The sequence below is a fragment of the Grus americana genome, chromosome 24 (assembly GCF_028858705.1).
Source record: "Grus americana isolate bGruAme1 chromosome 24, bGruAme1.mat, whole genome shotgun sequence".
In the NCBI taxonomy this organism is placed as follows: domain Eukaryota; kingdom Metazoa; phylum Chordata; class Aves; order Gruiformes; family Gruidae; genus Grus; species Grus americana.
In genome coordinates, this window is record NC_072875.1 from 1489817 (window position 1) to 1507790 (window position 17974).

General features: G+C 52.1%; 3 protein-coding genes and 1 long non-coding RNA gene across 6 annotated transcripts; 1 reads left to right on the plus strand and 3 right to left on the minus strand.

Moving 5' to 3' along the window:
* Positions 1 to 71: 71 nt before the first annotated feature.
* On the minus strand, positions 72 to 2317 carry LOC129196128 (uncharacterized). The gene is made up of 2 exons (XR_008574073.1): positions 683 to 2317; positions 72 to 462 (listed from the first exon to the last, which is right to left on the minus strand). It is a non-coding gene; the product is annotated as an uncharacterized LOC129196128 (long non-coding RNA).
* A 3022-nt stretch (positions 2318 to 5339) lies between these two features.
* On the minus strand, positions 5340 to 10376 carry FDXACB1 (ferredoxin-fold anticodon binding domain containing 1). Of its 3 annotated transcripts, XM_054803266.1 has the most exons (6): positions 9890 to 10133; positions 9184 to 9340; positions 8840 to 9043; positions 8039 to 8197; positions 7458 to 7558; positions 7189 to 7325 (listed from the first exon to the last, which is right to left on the minus strand). In XM_054803266.1, exons 1-5 carry the CDS (start codon positions 10056 to 10058, stop codon positions 7495 to 7497), a joined length of 753 nt encoding a protein of 250 aa, XP_054659241.1. In that variant the 5' UTR covers positions 10059 to 10133; the 3' UTR covers positions 7189 to 7325; positions 7458 to 7494. The 3 variants fall into 3 exon arrangements, with proteins under 3 accessions (XP_054659240.1, XP_054659241.1, XP_054659242.1); XM_054803265.1 differs by lacking the exon at positions 7458 to 7558 and having other exon boundaries at positions 5340 to 7325; positions 9890 to 10376; XM_054803267.1 differs by lacking the exon at positions 7189 to 7325 and having other exon boundaries at positions 7376 to 7924; positions 9890 to 10116.
* Positions 10109 to 13369, plus strand: CFAP68 (cilia and flagella associated protein 68). Its single transcript, XM_054802833.1, is given in 4 exon segments — positions 10109 to 10188; positions 10915 to 11136; positions 11249 to 11265; positions 12076 to 13369. Coding segments are annotated over 4 exon segments (750 nt in total). The 3' UTR covers positions 12507 to 13369.
* A 156-nt stretch (positions 13370 to 13525) lies between these two features.
* On the minus strand, positions 13526 to 16742 carry CRYAB (crystallin alpha B). The gene is made up of 3 exons (XM_054803268.1): positions 16360 to 16742; positions 14991 to 15113; positions 13526 to 13837 (listed from the first exon to the last, which is right to left on the minus strand). The coding sequence occupies exons 1-3, from the start codon at positions 16555 to 16557 to the stop codon at positions 13634 to 13636; spliced, it is 525 nt and encodes a 174-aa protein (XP_054659243.1). The 5' UTR covers positions 16558 to 16742; the 3' UTR covers positions 13526 to 13633.
* Positions 16743 to 17974: the final 1232 nt, after the last annotated feature.

Sequence of the window (17974 nt, forward strand, 5' to 3'; positions counted from 1 at the left end):
CGCGCCCCCTTCCCTGCCCCTGCCCAGGCAGACCTGGGCAGGAAAGTAGCTAATGGGGAACACGCAGTAGGAGAAAGCATTTTATTGAGTATCCCCAGCAGTGAATAGCTGGGGAAAGGGCAGCAACAGAAGCTGTTTCAGGACAGAGAGGAGAAACATGTTCTTCCAGAGGCTGAGGCCCACCGGCTTCCTCCCCTGTGCAAGTGCTGAAAGAGAAACGTTCAGACCGGGAGCTTCAAAAAGTCTTGGGAACTGCAATGAGCCAAGTAGCTGCTCCAGAGGCACAGAAAACACCCCCAAGGGGCACAGACGCCTTAGGCGACCGCAGCTCCGAAGACAGGGAGATCCCCTTCCCAGGAGGGCCTGTCTCTTGCCCCTTCTTCAGCCCGTTGCCGCTCCTCCTCTCGCTCGCTCTTGTCCACACACGACAGATGCCTCTTCTTCCTTCTCCACCAGCAGCTGCTGCAAAGGCAGGAGGACGCGGTCCGGACCGAGAAGCCCCCTCTCCTCCTCCGCCTGGAGGACAGACGGACGCCGGGCGGGCCCCCGGAGGGAGCTCTCCGCAGCATCACCCGACTCCCGGCCGTCTTCCCACACGTAGCCCCTCCCACACCTACCTCTACACACACACCACCACCCCCCCCCCCCCCCCGGAAAAACCTCGCAGATCGGCTTTTCTCACCGAATTGGCGCTCCGGTGCTCCCTCGGGCGCCACCGCTGCCGCCTGCGGAGTTCCAGCCGGTGCTGGAGCCGGGCTCGGAGGCGGGCACCCTGGGCAAACGAAGCTGGGCATGCAAAGCAGCGGCCAACGAGGCTCCGCGTCCCTGCTTACAGGGGGCTCGAGCCGCTGCCTGGACCGCAAAGCGCCCGGGACTGCAGGGCACTGGCCGGGCCCTGACTTACAGGGCAGCCCTGGTCCCAAAGGCCCACGGAGGCTCCTTCTCTCCGATTCAGGGGCACCCCGACCCGCACCCCGCTAACGGGGTAGTCACCCCACACATGCTGCCAGCTAAGCACTATCAAGAGTGCTGAGCACTTTCTGCCCTGGAGGCAGGTGAGTCGGCAGCGGTGGCAGGTGACTTTGGCAAGGGCTTTTCCCAGGAGGTTTTGGGGGCTTGGGCAGAAGAACTTCCTGAGGTGGGTTCCTCATCACTTGGGAGAAGCTGCCGCTTCAATGCGGAGCAGGTGGTTGGGAGTGGCTGTTATTTGGGGCCTGCAAGTGCTGTTTGCCCCTTTAAATCTGCTGCCCTGCCCTGCCCTGCCCTGGTCCTGTTTCCCTCTGGGAAACGCGGGAGGCTGGGAGGAAGGGGCCCATTCTGGGCATCGAGGGCATGCCAGGATGTGCAAGCAGGGCCCAGGTCCTGCCTGGGCAGCCCTGGCACTGGGAAGCCCTTTTATTGCCTTGACCTAGGCCACCGCCCTGGAAGCAGAGCTGGGGCCTCCGCTCTTTAAGCCTCCAGGCTGCTGGGCACCATGGCAGTGAGAAAAGTGCGTCTAAGATGTCTGAGCCTGGGGGGGTGGGGGGTGGAGGGGGGAAGGATAGCCAAGGACCAGGGTGCGCTGCGGGGAGGTCCCTCCAGGGGCTGGCACCCCTTTCTCCTCCAAGCGGAGGAGTTGGTGCTTGACCACGCCCTCCTTCCTTGGCAGCAGCTCCCGGAGAAGAAAGCAAGCAAGCAAGAAGAGGCATCTGTCATGTGTGGAACTGAGAGGCAGGAGCAAGCGAGAGGAGGAGTGGCAGGCTGAGGAAGGGGAAAGAGAAAGGCTCTCTGGGCAAAGGGACCTCCCTGTCACCAGGTCTGTAGTCACAGAAGAGCATCCTTGGGGCTTTTTGGATGGTTTTTATGTCTCTAGGGGAGGTACTTGGCTCAGCGCTGTTCCCTAGATTTTTAGAAGCCATTCCAATTCTGTTTTAAGAAGACACAACTTCCAAATTTTTGCCCCTGAAAGGCCGGGGCCAGGAGATACCCACCTGATTACAGGGGGTCCCTCCAAGCACCTCCCGCCGAGCGCGGGGGACACGCACAGCCCTGCTTACAGGGCGGCCCCCCTCGGCTCGGCTCTCCCAACAAGCCCCGCGGAGCCCGAGGCTCCCACCTGCGCCCGACTTACGGGCCGGCCGGCCTGGCTGCAGCACAACGCCACGTCTTCAGGAGCCCAGGGAGCGACCTCGACCCCAACCGCGGGGAGGTCGCCCCAGCCAAAAGCAGCGCCAAAGGCGGGACTGCGCCCTCCGGCGCAGCGCTTCCTCAACCTGCGCCCGCTAAAGGGCGAGGGAGGGCTCGTTCCTGTGGGCTGGCTAGAGCGGCCCCCCCAGCCCCGCTTAAGGGGAGGTCGGGCTGCTCCTGGGGACAAGAGGGCTCCACGGCTCGTGACACACGCCCCGAGTACAGGGCTGTCACGCCGAGCAGGCCACCAGCAGGACAGGCGGCCACGCAGGCAGAGAGACCCAGGCCCTGACTACAGGCAGGTCGCGTTGCCCGCTCTACCGCTAAGCGGCTTCGCTCCGTCCTTATAGAAAGGAGGGGCAAGCCCGGACTCTCCCTCCGCTCGCGGGCTCAGAGGGGACCCCCCTGTTGCTGCACAGAGCCCCTCTTTCCCTCCTGGGAAGCTTAAGCTAAGTACGCTGCAGCAATATTAACAGGGGCCTAAACAAGAAGCTCATTCGCTCGCTCGCTCACGCGGACACGGACACAGACACAGGCACAGACATGGACACACACAAACAGGGAAAAACAGAACTTCCCAGAAGGGTGAGCAAGCCCTGTGCAGCCAATGTCTGGGGCGCCATCCCTACCGCCGAGCAGGAGAGGAGAGCCTCAGACCCGCCCCCCGGGCTGCATGGAGGCCAGAGGGGCCTCAACATGCCAAGGGGCTTCCACAGGTGGCCAAGGGGCAAAGACTGTGACGCGCCCTGACTCCAGGGGGTCACGCTGGGCAGGCCGCCGGCAGGCAGAAAGCCACCGGGGCCAGAGGAGGGGGCCAGGGAAACGGCCCTCCCCTGCTTACAGGGTGGGCTCGGGGTCCAGAGAGCTCCCTTTCCCCCATCGGGTGCGGAGATGGCGGCTCTCACCCTCCTTACAGGGTTGCCACTCTCTCGAGCCCTGGTTACAGGGAGGTCACCCAGAGCAATGCTGGCAATGCTGTTGTGTGACCACAGCCCCAGTGACAGGGATGCCCCTTTGCCCAGAACATCTCCCTCTCCTCAGCCCGCCACTCCTCCTCTCCCTCGCTCCTGCCTCGCAGTTCCATATGATGCCTTGTATTTATTCTCCGGGAGCTGCTGCCAAGGAAGGAAGGCGCAGTCAGGCAGAGGCAGGGATGCCAGCCCCTGGAGGGAGGTCCCCACAGCGCTCCCCGACCCCTGGCCACCCTTCCCCCCTCCTACCCTCTACCCCCCCGGGCTCAGCTCGCCACTGAGATGGTGCCCAGCGACCCGGAGGGAAGCAAAAAAGCAGAGGCCTCAGCCCTGCTTCCAGGGCAGAGGCCCAGGTCAAGAACTTTCATTAAAGGGCTTCCCAATGCCAGGGCTGCCCAGGCAGGACCTGGGCCCCGCTTGCAGGCACGACCCAATACCCGGAGAGGGTCCCTTCTTCCCAGCCTCCCACCTTCCCCCACAGTTCTCTTTCTGGCTGGGGCCAGGGACACCCACTTGCTTACAGGGGGTCCCTCCAAGCACCTCCCACTGAGTGCAGGGGACACACACTGCCCTACTTACAGGGCGGCCCCCCTCGACTCAGCACTCCCAACAAGCCCCACTGAGCCTGAAGCTCTGACCCACACCCAATTTATGGGCTGGCCGGCCTGGCTAGCGGCTCTCACCCTCCTTACAAGGTTGTCCCTCTCTCTGGGCAGCCTAACCATGGGGCAACGTGGCAAAAGGCCAACAAAAGCAAAGACCCGAGCCCTGGTTACAGGGAGGTCGCCCAGGGCAAAGCCAGCCAGGGCACCAAAGGTGCTGGCGACGCCCTTGTGTGACCCCAGCCCGGTGACATGGAGGTCCCTTTGCCCAGAGTGCCTTTCTCTTTCCTCCACTTCAGTCTCCCGGGCTTCCTCCGCTCCTCTTCTCGCTCACTCTTGCCTCGCAGTGCCACACGATGGATGCCTCCTCTGCCTGCTCCACCAGCTGCTGCAAAGGCAGGAGGACGCGGTCGGGACCGAGAGGGACGCCGGCCCCCGGAAGGAGCTCTCCACAGCACCACCCGACCCCCGGAGGGAGCTCTCCACAGCACCACCCGACGCCCCTACCCCCTATGCCCTACCCCCTACCCCCCGGAAATAAAAATTGGAAATAGGCTTTTCTCACCAACTTGATGCTCCGGTGCTCCCTGCAGGGACGAGTGCGTAGGTCCCTCTGCCGCTCCGGGCTCCTGGCCGCTCCCGGCGGGGGCTGGACCTTCCGCACCCCCTGCGGCCACGGCTGACCGCACCTCTCCGGGACGGCGCCTGAGCCCCAGCCCTCCCCACGGCGCTCGCAGACCCCCCCCCGAAGGCGATCGCGGACCCTCCCCACGAAGGCGACGGCCGACCCCCGCCCGCCCCGAAGGCGATCGCGGACCCTCCCCACGAAGGCGACGGCCGACCCCCGCCCGCCCCGAGACGATCGCGGACCCTCCCCACGAAGGCGACGGCCGACCCCCGCCCGCCCCGAGGCGATCGCGGACCCTCCCCAGGCGGCGCCGACCCCCGCCCGCCCACCCGCCCCTTCCCCAGGCGGGTCCCGCTCCCCTTCCCCTCAGGCGGCCGCTCTCCCCCTCACACACGCGCACGACCGTTGGTCGCCCCAGCGCGCGACGGCTGCTCCCGCCCGCCCCCCGCCCGCGCCCCGGGCCCCGCGCGCCGCCCGCGCGCCGCCCGGGGGACGGAGCACGCGCCCCGCGCCCGCCGCAGCCCCCGCGCCTCGTTGCCCGCCCCGCAGCGGGGACCGTCTGCACGGCGCCGGCCCGCGGCGGAGCTCCGGTGGCTCCCGCCGGCGTCGGACCCGCTCCCCGCGATGCGGCGGGCTCCGACGGCGGCGGCGGCCACGGCCACCCGGCTCCGCTGGGACGCAGCGCTCGGCGGCAGAGGCGACAGAGTCTGTCGGCAACTGACGGCATGGGTCCGTATCTGACAGACCCCCCCTTCGGCTCCACCAGACTCTTGCACTTACTGCTAGGAGGTTTTCATTTCATTCCCGAAGATTCGGGGGGGGGTGTGTGTGTGTGTGTGTGTCCATTGTGAGAATTCAGGAGCAGATTTTCCAGCTGCAGAATTACTTACAAGAGTCTAACAGAACTATCTGGCAGTACTCCTTAGTGTCCGCGGCAGCCGTGAATTACCTAGGGCCATCTGGGAGTCGCTACAGCGTCAGCAATGACCTCAGGTCTTAGAGTCTTTAACATTTGTTAAAAGAAAGACCTATTGCTATCCACCATGCTACTGATGCCTTTCCAGAGCATAATCCTACAAATTCCAGTAACTCGGTCTGTTTCCGGAGTTCTCCGTCAGCAGTTACATCTGCTGAAGCTATTAACGCACTACCGGTGGCACAGCTAGCTTTTAGGACCAGTTAGTGGCCTTTGGAATCTAGTAATGGAAGTACCACTTGTGATTACTGTCTGTATTAGCTACTCAGGAAAGAGTCTGCTGGCACACGCGGCCGGGGCCCCACCGGGTGCACCCCTGGCACTGGCAGCCCGACACACACCACCCTCCCATAGCGACTGAGCACCTGCGCAGAGGGTTTTCAGTGCTCAAACTGTACACGACCCTTTGGAAACAGTTCAGTTCCTCCCTCTTCCAGTGTACTTGATACAGTCGGCACCGGTACCAGGTGCTGGGCAAAGACAAGCAAGAGTAGGAAAATTGAATCGGCATCAGTAAGGAGATCAAGTCCGGTCTCACAGGACCCTAGCAAAGAAAGGCTCCAGTTTTTAAAATGAGGTTTCATTACCCAGGCGCAGAACAGGAAGGTGCTTGGTCTTCATTAACAGGGATTTCTGCATTTAGAATGTGTGCAGGTACTTGAAGTCCACACCACGTTTGTAAGAGGCACTGCGGTAATACACGGTGTTAGGTCCAACGAGAGGTAGGCCACATTTTCCAGATTGGCAACAAGTGCAGACGCTGCTCGAGCACCTCAGAACAACATACAATGCTCTACCGAAGAGTTACATGCAAGCGTTGTTTTATTTCCTTACGAAAGAGCAGCTGCATCTCTGCCACATCCTGGCGGCTCAGTGCCTTGTCACAGGACTGAAAGGTCAGCCTGTAGCAGAGGCTCATCCGTCCAGTCTCTGACTGCTGAAAACTGTCGATTAACTGGATGGATATGACCATTTCACCTGACACCCACCTAGCAATGGTGTGAAAAGCAAGTTCATCAAATTGTTCCCCATCAGGAACCCAAAAGCTGACATCATGCACATAGGAAGGTGGATAGAGAGAAAAACTCTTGAAAAGCCTTAACTCTCCTCTAGGAAATTGACAGAGGAATCGTGTGTCTGATGTCCAGAGCATTCGCCAGTCAGGTATTCCACAGATCAGCATGGCTAGGAGGTCAAGATTCAATGAAGCAAAGACAAAAACCAACTCACTGCTTACTAGTTCATAATGAGCTGTCCTTACAATTCCCACACAGGCGCCTTTCTCACAGAAGCCTGAAGCATCTATCTCCATACAGATGAAGTATTGAATTTTACTAAGCTGAGATTCAAAAGCAGCAAAGTCATTTAACTCAGTTGTTTCAAAGCTCGTTGCTTCCTGCAGATTGATATTCAGTTTAAAGCCAGAAACAGTCTGGTGAAGAGAATGTATGCTGTTTTCAATGTTATTCACCATCCTCTGGATACAGCTGTTTTCTGTACCTCTGTTAACTGCACATACAAAAACCATCTCATGAAAAACAGGCATGCAATAAGGAGCGATAAGACACTTCCTGAAAACTGGGCCAGAAAGAATATGAAGTGTCCCCGGGACAAAAGTTCCTCTTTGTATTATTGCCTGAGCATAAGGTAGAAGGGAAGGTCTAAGATAATACTCTTTTGACATGTGGCATCCCTCTTGCACATTCGGGCAGCCATTCCTATCTATGTCCCTGCAAAAATCAACATGGGAAAATAAAACTGCATTTGCTAGTCCATTAGACATTTCTTCAGTGCTTGGAGCATCCTCTGGGCTCAGAATGGTCCAAAAGATATTTGAGTGACAAATCCCATTGAGGTGACCTCGGTGGAGCAGAGAAAGGCAGTAGTCAATGTTTTGTAACGGAAAGGCTTGGCTGAGCTCTGCAGTGAGCGTCTTCTTTACTGTCCGTACTGGGTGATTTGAATTTAGTTCTAGGAAACCCCTGTGAAAAATAAAAATGAAAATTACAGACACCACTAAACAGATTTCCTCAAAATGCCTTCCTGTGATCATAATTTGAGTGCAGCAATTACCCAAAACAATCTCAGATATTATGCTGGTTTCCAGTAACTACCTGAACAAGCCGTCTTTCACCAAAGGTGCTGTAATGACTAACATGTTTTCAGGACAGTGGTGTTTATCTCCAGGTTGCAATCAAGAATTAATGCACTTTTGCTGGTAAAAAAGGAATGAGAGTTAACAGTCAGCATCACCATTTCCGCTCAGCACAGGTGGAAATGAATCAAATTATGCTAGCCTGGGATAGTCTTTGAAGTACGTAGCAGTTCGCCTAAGAGGTTAGCATTTTTTATCCTAGCTAGCCTTAGTATTGTGGTATTAGCAGACACCAAGTCAGGTCCTGAATTTCTTCCACAGTAAAGTAAAACGGATTAAAGTTTTCATCTTTATTTGTGCATTCAAGTATACAGCAGCTTGGCCTCAGCCATAAAGGTTCTTTTTGTTCCGTAGACTTGCTTTTAAGTAGGCCATAAACACAAGCCAACATGAAGCAGACTTGAAGAAGAAATTCAACAGGAAATTCTGTAAAGGAGGGAAAGTGAAGCAATTCCATTTTATATGACACCGATGCTGGTCACTCCCACTAAAACCAGGAGTATATGTTATTGCCAAACAGAAACTAATTATAAAACTTACCTATTAATTTTATCCACAAGTACTTCTGGTACTTGAAAATAAACTTTTTGGCTTTCCAGTTCTATCTTGCAGATCATGGGTTTGAAATACAGAAGTGGCATGCTTCGTGTGAAAATGTGGTTTAAAGCACCCTCTACACAGAAAGATTTATCTTGACTCCTGACAATATACAAAAGTAGAGCAAAGTTATCAGTTCCTATATTTAATCTTTCACAAGTAAGCATAACAGATAATTTTGTGGAACACTAACACAGTTCTTGTTGAATCCCAGCTCTTGTTACAAGGTGACAAAAAATGCAACACTACCGTATTTTCACTGGGCAGGTGGTCCAACATTGGAACAAGTTGCAAGAAAGGTTGTGCAGTCTCCATCCCCGGAGACTGAATGTGGCTCTGGGTGACTTGCTCTAGCTGGCTCTGCTTTGAGCTGTGGGGTAGGGATAGATGATTGCTGGAGGTCCCTGCCAAAGTCAACCATGCTGTGATTCTGTGGTTGCTGAACAGATACACATACCACAGTCCTCCTGCTGTCTTTAGGCTGAGATTGATATTTGTTCTGAAATAGACCATTTTAACCTTTAAAATCCTAAGATAATCTTATTTTTTTAGAGGGTAGTTTGGCAAGAAGCTTGCATTTTTATCTTGGCTATTCCGCTCAGAGGCAAAAAAGAACCGTAGCTATTTTAGGGAAAATTAAAGGGAGTTCCTCTCTCCAGCAAACAAGACACTAAAAGAACATCTAGTGCTAGGCATTATTAGAGCACAAATATCATCTTTTCAGTTTTGCCACGTGATGGTTACCTGTAGCCTGTACACTTATATCCATGGATAGTCTCTGCTTTAAAAGGATGAACATCACTCAAGATAAACCCAGCTCCTGCTGCCACAGCCACTATTTGCCAGCTGTTGTGCCATTCTCTCCTCGGTTGATCAGCAGGTGTCCCACCCTGTCCGTTGCAAAGAGCCACATGGACCTCTCCCTTCTCTGTCAGCACTTCTGCAGAGCTGAAAGAAAAGCCAGGCAACATCAAAAATCCTGCTAGCACACCCAGAAAGTTTATAGTGCCAGAAAAAAGACCCATAACACAGCTAGAAATCTGTATCACACCAGTCAATTAGCATAGAACTACTTCTGGTTTACTCACCTACGGAAAAAGTGGGCAAGAAGCTCTCTGTTCTTCACTACCCCAGCCTTTCTCCCGCAGTGAGGGAAGTTGAAATAAATACAATCAAATTCTCTTTTTTCTGGGAAAAAATAGTCCTTCAGCTTGGTGCAGTCCACGGAAAACATAACTTCAGCTCCTTCAAAAGTAAATAAAAAACAAGACTCTGATGTTTATTATTAGAGAAAATTTTAAAGAAAGGTAGCAGTTAAAGTTCTCCAGTCCATTTTTAAGCATACCAGAGTAGCAGCTGCCCGGTATCTTGTCACTCACGTGCATTAGTAAAACCAGAAAGCCTGGGCTTCCTTTGCTCTCTTGCAGAGACTTCCGCTAAGTGGCTACTCGTTTCAGCACTATTTCAATCGGATTAGATTTTAGGATATTCGATTTAGCCTCTTGGACAATTCCAATTCCTCGTGGCAAAAGTGGGCTTCTGAGATGCCTGGCGTGGCGAAGGGCTATGGAGTGACCGGACAGCTCCTACGCGGGCACCGCAGCGCGAGGTCCCTGATGTAAGGCGGGCAAGCCTTGCTTCGACCGCTACGCGAAGAGCGGTTGCAGCTAACGGCCGAGTACTAGCAACGCCGTTTCTCTCCCCGTCCCGGCCTCCTACGTCGCTTTGCCCGAGGGCCCCCACTACCATCCTCCCTCCTCACCGGACGGCCGAGCCCCGCCGGCGCCGACCCACCTCTCTCCCGCAGCCGCCGGATGCTCTCCGCGGCTCGCCCCCGCCCGGACACCTCCTCTTCGCTCTCGTAGCAAGTGGCCACGACGTAGGTCCCCGCGGCCCCGCACAGGGAGGCCGCGAAGGAGAAGTTGCCCTCCCCCAGCAGCAGGACGCGGCGCACCGCCTCCATCTCCGCAGCCAGCCCGGAGGCCGGCGCTCGCGGGCTGCCGGCGCTCCCTCATGACGTTTCTGCCGGCCAGCGGGCCGCTGGTGCGCTCATCGCCTGTTGGTGGCGCCAGGCCACGCTGCTCCCGCCTCCTGTGAGGCCCCGGGCGGACGGCCGTGGGGCGGCGAGCTGCGCCTCGCCGCGGCCTTGGGCCTCCGCGCCTCCCCGGGGCCTGCTGTGGAAGCGGCTTCTCCCCTCGGGCGCGCCCTGGGTCCCTGCGGGCTTCCCCGGTGCTTTGTCGGCAGCCGCTCCCCTTCACGGACCCTCTGCGCAGGGCCCAAATAGCTGCCGGCGGCAGTAGTTGGCAGGTCGCTGCAGTCCCAGTACTGCAAGTTATGGCTTGAGAGAGAATAGCCATTCTTTAGTGTCACCTGTTCTATTTGTCAACTCTCAGCTGCTGCACAGGACAAGGACAGTGTTTCAGGAGTCACATGCGTAATGACAGCGGAAGGCTTAACATTGGCAAAGGCAAGCTCCAACAGAGACCTACCACTTGCAGTTTATGAGCTCCGGTCCTGGTTCAGGACTCTGTGGCCTTCGGTAAGTTCGTCATCTGTTTCAAAGGGTGGGTAAGTTCAGTAACATCGAGCTGAGAAATGCAGTATCATAGTTTAGGAAAATACCATACCCCCCCCCAAAAAAAAAAAAACCCCAAACCACAAACAAACCCACCCCCCAAAAAAACCCAAAGCTTTTTGGCATCAGGAAGGAACACAGTTCTTCTGTGATGCCCTCTGTCACACGTGGAAAGTATAGGAGGCCCCTCTCCAGTCACCAAGATCCAAGCTGATCCTAGGGAGTTGTTGATTTCTATTGGCAGATCATGTTCAAGATGTTTATACAACTCCCTCCGTGGCTCCTTAATGCATGCTACTGACCATGGGGAACTGCGGATGGACTGGAACAGCACTTCTGAGTTTTCTCAGTATGGCTGGAGGTGCACCACCAATGAAAATGATTACTCATTGAAAACCCTTATGGGGAACTGGAATGAAGAACGATACGATATCCAGACAATTGTGCAGCCCAAGCCATTTCCCTCCCAGCTGTGTCCTTGTGCTTTTCCTTATTGTGGATATAGCAAATCTCAGTTGAGATGATCACTGGTCACTTAATTTGTCATGGACACAGGGCATTATCCTTTCCATCCCTAGCTATGAATACATCAGAGGTAAGCCTCCCATGAGTAGCTTCCCTTTCTGCAGCCCTGCTCATAGTCTTTTCTATTGTTTTTTTAAAAATGCAGAAAGGCAACAGCACCCTTTTCTCTGATGAGTGCCCTACAACAGTCCCACTACAGGAGTAAAGATGAGAGGAATGTTTTTCTGTTTAAACTCAGTCTTACTCACTGTAACAGTGGCCCCAGCCCAGCTCTCTTTCCTTTGCTATTCAGATGGTGAATCAAAAGTCATCACCAAAGCTTTGTGATCTTAGGTTAGATTGATTTGAAAGTAGTAGTGCAATTGCAGATACTTTGGTATTCCTGTAAGATATAAAATATTAAAGTTTTTTACTTATGTTTAGCCATGCTAAATGTGAGTTTTTCTTTTCAGTATACTCACTGCTCTGAAACAACATATTCTTCAGATTACAAGGGAATAAAAAATACATCAGAGAATAAAAGTATGTGCACAGAACTGAAATATAGTCTGTGGGATCTGTAGAGTAGCTAAAGAGGAGCTTCTGAATTACATTTGTGCTTAGAGATGACAGAATGTTGAGTTGTGCTCCTGTGCCACCACAGAACAGGTATTTCGAGTCATTCAGGAAGTGGTATTTGCATTTCAAGTGTTCTTGTCTAGCTAACCTCATCACATTTATCCCCAAGGAGCTTTCACTCAAAATTCCCATTTCTTGCTCCTGAGTTTGAGCCTAACAAAACTCTGCTCTATAGAAAAAATTTCCCTCAGTTGCACTTTCTGAATATATTCTTACTATTTTGCACTTACTTCCTCAAGTTTTTTTGTGTTTATTCTTTTAGGATTTAAATGAAAACCTCATTGGTTTCTGGGCCACTACTCTGAATTGGAAGCTCCTTCATTCAACCCAACTGCTCAGCTCTGCTCCACATTAGACTACAGGCCTCCATATGGCAGCATTTTCTTTGCTTGTGTCCAACACTCAGAGAAGGAACAAGAAGGATGCAGGAAAAGCAACAGAGATGGAGAGAATCTGCAGGCTATGTCTTCAGAAAAACAGGAGGCCTGTCCGCTAGCAGTGCTACAAGGATATCCTTCAAGCAAAAAGACCTGTCGTGCATTAAAGCTACATGTAGCATCATGTGAAAACCGTTCTTCCTACTTTCTAAGCTGTATTGTTTGTAACCTACGTGTGTTTCTGTTGTTTATTTTGTGTGCAGAGGTGACTGCAAGTCACCAGTCACCCTGCACCTTGTCAGTCAAGCCCAACTAACACCTTAACTCAAAGAGCTTGTTAGAACCAGCTGATAGGAAACACTAGACCTTGGCAATTAGGTGGGATTTGGGCCATTTGACAATGACCCCACATCACTGAGTGCTCATTTTATTTTTCTCACTTAAAGCCATGGAAGAAGGATCCCCTCTCAGTTCATCTGAGATTTAAACTGATTCCTTCTAATATAACTGTTATCTTAGCAAGTATAAGGAACATAGAAAATAGCTCAGGTCATAACTAAGTCTGTGTGACAGATCTATGGCATTCTGTCCTTTTTTGAGATGTATTTTAGAAATTCAATTACAGTAATACAGACTTTCCTTTAAGCTCATATCCCTTTGAAGAGAGGTGCTAAGCAGATGATGATACCTGAAAAGGACTTAGTAGTGTTTTGTACCACTCAACAATGTTAGCATAAATCAGATTAGTACTGTAGACAACAGATCCTGGTCATTGTTTGAAGGGCACTGACAACATAGTTTCAAAGTGATGTGATTTGCACCATGGAAGCGGGACGTTTTTCTCCTCTCTGGATATATCTGTGTTTACTGCAGCTATGCAATTTTCATCTGCAGCTTCTCTGAATTGGTTGCAGCACTTGAATGCTTCCCCATAACATGAGTCATTCTAGAGATTTAAGATACAGTTGTCTTCCATTCAGTTGTTATCTAACACCCACACTTTGAATGGGTTTCGATTGTCATGAAGTTGTTTTACCAGTCTAATCTCCACTGGAGAAACTTTTCTGTTGCTTGTGAAACACTCGGAAATTCTCTGGCAACATTGAAGGAAAAGGCTCATGCAATTAGATGTTTGCAAAACATTAGAGTACACAAAGTGAAACTAGCAGAGTGTTTCTGAACACCAAGACAAGCTCTCCTGGACACACCTGCCTCTCAGGCTGTAAGGAAGAATGATGTTAGGTATGTTTCCCTGCACAGCAACCTTACACGGCTTTCTTGACCCAACACTTCCCTTGTCCTCGGTACTCAAAACAAAATAATACAAACTGCTTATTCATGTTTTATTTGTTAGTAAACTTATTCAGCATAAATAATAAGAGTAGTTGGCATCTGATGAAAAGTGGTCTTGAATGGCCCCCCGGGGTGACTTGAAATAGCAGCCTACTTCCTTTGGGCTCCTGCAATGGCAGGCTTCTCTTCACGGGTGATAGGGATAGTGCGCTCAGGGACATCACTTTGTTTCCTCGGTGCGCTCACAGTCAGGACACCATCCAGAGAGAGTGACGAGGTTATGGTCAGAGGGTCCACATCATCTGGAATCCTGTATTTCCTGTTGAACTCCCTGGCAATAAAGCCATGCTCATCCTTCAAAAGGAGAAGAGAAGGAACAGCCCTCATTAGAAATGTTCACTCAGTTCCACCTAAACCATGGGCCCTTTGCATAAAGTCTGAGATCAGGAAGCTCCAGCTCTCAAAGGAAAACTTTTCAGAAAGTTAAAAGAGTCTTTATTATGAGATGCCCTTTTTAAAGAGCCACGACTGGGCAAAGTGAGACACTGCCCTGCCTAGGCTGCAGGTGCCTGCAGGTATACTGTTTACAAGAGGAGGTTTTATGTTCCAGTTTTGTGCCAAAGACTGGCTTCATTTCACAGTGGTGTGCTGCGATTCCTAAGATGCAGCAGCTAGACCTACATGCAGTGCCAACTACGCCTGTTCCTGAGGGTCTCCAGAGCTCTTGTAATACACAGCTTTCTAGTGAGCTGATCTCTGCTATAGTGCTTATTTTCTTAGCCAAAAAAATTTGCAGAAGCTGTGTCAGGATTACAGGCTTTCACCAGCTACAAGTAATGCTGTATTTCCTGACTGACAGATCTGTGCTTCCAGAAGCTCTTAGAGCTGACAATTCCAGTGACATAGCTACTTTATCACGTGTACTCATTTCCTTCTGGCAAGCAGGTGGGGATGGGGGGTGGGAGGGAGACAGAGACTGGCAAACCCTGTTACATACAGCTTTGGACATGGTGTTTGACTTCTATCTGCCCAGTTGCCACACAAGTCTCCAGAGCAAGCAGTGGGATGACTGACAGCAGAACACAACCTTTAAGGATTACAAACTGACAGATGAGCCTTTTTCAGGAAGAGGTAGCCTTGTGGTAACAGAACAGGGCAATGCACTGATTAGTTATGTGGTTTAATTATTGCAGTTCGTTGTTAGCTTATTGAATGCTTCCCTGTGTTCCTGGCCATTTCAAAGATGATTTTCCACTTCAGTTTGCAGTTCATGTAACATCAGCAATAAATCTCCACCCTGTTGCTGCCCAGTCTGGGATTAGTGGGGGGGGGGGGGGGCAGGCACGGGGAGGATTGCACGGAGCATCTTCTATTAGGATTTGTTGATCAAAACATTAGAAGTATTTGAGATGAGCACAGGAGAGGATTGTTTTGGAGTCTCCTTGTTTAACCATAGATGAGGAAGTTCACACTGACTCTATCAGTTGCACAGTTAAAGTAGAAGTACCTGGCGCTCCTCATGTTTCCCATGAATTTCTATCATGTCACCAAGCACCTTCACTTTTAGCTCCTCAGGGGAGAAATGCTTCACATCAAGATTTACAGAAAATTTGTCCTTCTCCAGTCGCATCTGCAAAACAAGGAGGTGACTTCAGAAAAGAGCAGGTGAGGATTTCTGCTTAAAAAGGCTCTCAGAATATAGAATATCCCTGCATCGTCACTCTTTCCCTGCATCCTCACTGTCAAGCAGTACTCCCTCACTGCTCACGTCTGTTATCTGAGCAGCAGAGCTTCTGCTGAAACACTGAGTCACCTGCTGCTAATCTCACCTTCTTCCCTTCCCTTTTGCACTTTATCGCCTCTAACAAATAATGCTTTTTGCTGCTTCCTGAGCTTGAATTTGCATTTTCTGCCTGTCTTGGACACATTTGTGGGACTTTGCTGTATCAGCTGGCTGTTTCTGCCTTCCTGCTGCAGTCCTGGTCAGGGAGCGTGCAAGCCTCCTGGAGCTCTGCTCTGGGATGTGGAGGCAGCCTCTGTGCCAGCTCTAGGCTTACTGGACTCCACAGTTTGACCTGGGAGCCTAAGTGCTTCCTCCTCCTTCTAGATTATTTGTGGAGATTTCTCCACTGAGATAGTCAGACATTGTTATCTGTGGTGCCTATTATGGCTGCGTCAGCGGACAGCCAGATCCAGGTCACTAAATCAAGGGAAACATTATGCAAAGAATAAAAAAATACTTTCCTCTCACTCCTTTGACTTAGAATAGCTCTACAAGTTACTCATAAATAAGACAGTGGACTCACAGAACAGGCAAGGTTGTTTGAACTGCGTGCCTCTTGGCTCAGCCCCTGAAGCAAGCAGATGGTTGCTTCACGATCCTTTGGGTCCTGTATCTTACTTAAAATGCTGCTCTTCTCAGCAGTGATTCTTTAAAATAGACCCCTTTTTCCTCAGCAACCATGAGCTCCCACACTGCCTGGGCATGAGGATCCCACTACCCCTGCCCACTACCCCTGTGCTGTTTGCTTTTCAGGAGGGAGTGAGATTTAATGTTTTGCACAGCAGACAGGGAAATTGGGCTTCCTCCTTTCTTCCATCAGCTCTTACAGTCATTTGCCGCACACACTCAGCTCAGTTTGCTTCTATTCCCAATACTATGGCAATACTTAATCTCAGTCACAAATTATTAGCAGAGCATGCAGAGGTTCTTGCCTAATGCAGAGAAGCACAAACACAGCACCCTTTTCCCCAGCCTTTTCCTAATAACCACCTACAAGCAGCTTCCAAGCTCTCAGCTCTCATGGGTCTTCAGCTCCAGACACATCAGGATGTGCACACAGCAATAACAAAGAGCATTAAGAAGGGAAGATTACCTCAGAGAGTCCTGTCTCTAGCCAACTGGGCATCCGAAGAATGGGGGATCTCATCAGGAAGGGACTGAGGCTGGGGGAAGCAGGGAGCAGCTCTGACTCCTGCAAGTGCTCTCCGAAAATCTGGTCAAAGATACGACTCGGTGCCAACCAAGATAACAGGGGTCTGCGGATCAGGGGGTTATGAATGGTGATATCCATTGCAGTATGCTGGAGGAGCCTGGCAAACAACTGTGCTGCAGTGCTGTGCCAGGAGCATGGGACAGCTTTATACCCGTGCAGCTGGCCTGGCCTTCCCCCCCTCCCCGAGGCCTCTTGAACAGTGGTGTCAGGGATTTTATTGTCCCATTCCTGGGCTGGTCCCTTCAGCAGTGCCCAGTAGCTGTCTGGGGGATTTGAACACACTGCTGAGGAGGAGGGGGAAGGGGAGAAGAAAAGGAGCTTAATGGGGCAGCAAGAAGCCAAACTGCCAAGCCGCCTGCCCTGCTCCCCACGTGCTGTTTATCTGCAGAGTCCCAGGCAGGCTTGGCGGATGTTCCCAGCTGCTTTGGATGCCAGCAGGATCAATGCAGCTCCTATCTTTGGCTCACAGGGAAAATGACAAGGGGCCGTTGTTCCCATTGCCAGCACTGAGACTTCAGCTCCCCACATCCTCCACCAGTCTAGGAAGAGCTCTGCCTCTCCTTAAGACAGAGGAAGCTGCAGGCCTGCTTTAGCCAGAGGGCAGGAAAGATCTCAGGAGGTCTTTGCTGAGATACCCCTGGCAGCGTGGCTCTCTGCAGCCCAGTAAGCCCTGCTGCCTTAGTGCACGCCCATCGGTGTGAGTGCAAATGAAGGATGGCTTTCTCCGCAGTGCTTCAGCCCAACACCTCATTTTTTGCCCACTGCAGAAAACACTTTGCTGGAGAGAGCAGAAGACCCTGACACTCTGTGACCTCAGAGCACTCTGGAGGGCTGTGAGCAGAGATAAACAGGGCATGCCAACGGCCTCCATGGTGCTGCACGGTGACATGCCTTCTCAGGGATGCAAGCTACCTCTGTCTGCCTGTGTCCCTGCAGTAAGGTGATTTCCTGTAATTATGCTCATAATACATCTCAATTCACACATTTATTTTAATTCCTGCCTTGTCTGTGAACCTAAATCATGGCAATGGGTTCAGCCTAGCAACTGTCCTTAAAGGGCAAGAGCTATTCTCTGCCTCTGAGAGCTCGCAACTTAAATACAATTACTGGCTCAGAGGCACATCATTCTTACTGCTAGCACCACCAGTCCTTTGCAAAAGGGTCTGACCTTCTTCCTCTCAGCTTGCCTGCAGGAACAGGGGGCAGAATTTGCTCTGTGCAACAGCTCAGGCCATAAATACCTTCTCCAATTCCCCATTACATCAACAGCAGTGCACCTGCTCTCTCATACTGCAGGGACATGGACTCAAGAAAATCTCTGGTTTCAGGGTACAAGGAGCTTAACTGGGCCCTACTCCCCCCTGTGCCCCCCTCTCCCCCCAGTTCAATAAAACTGAATCTATGCCAGCTTCAGATCCCTGGTTAACTCGTGATCTCTGGCACAAGCATTTCTCTGGGTCTCAGTACACTGTGCCAAAGCCCTGGCCAGAGAACA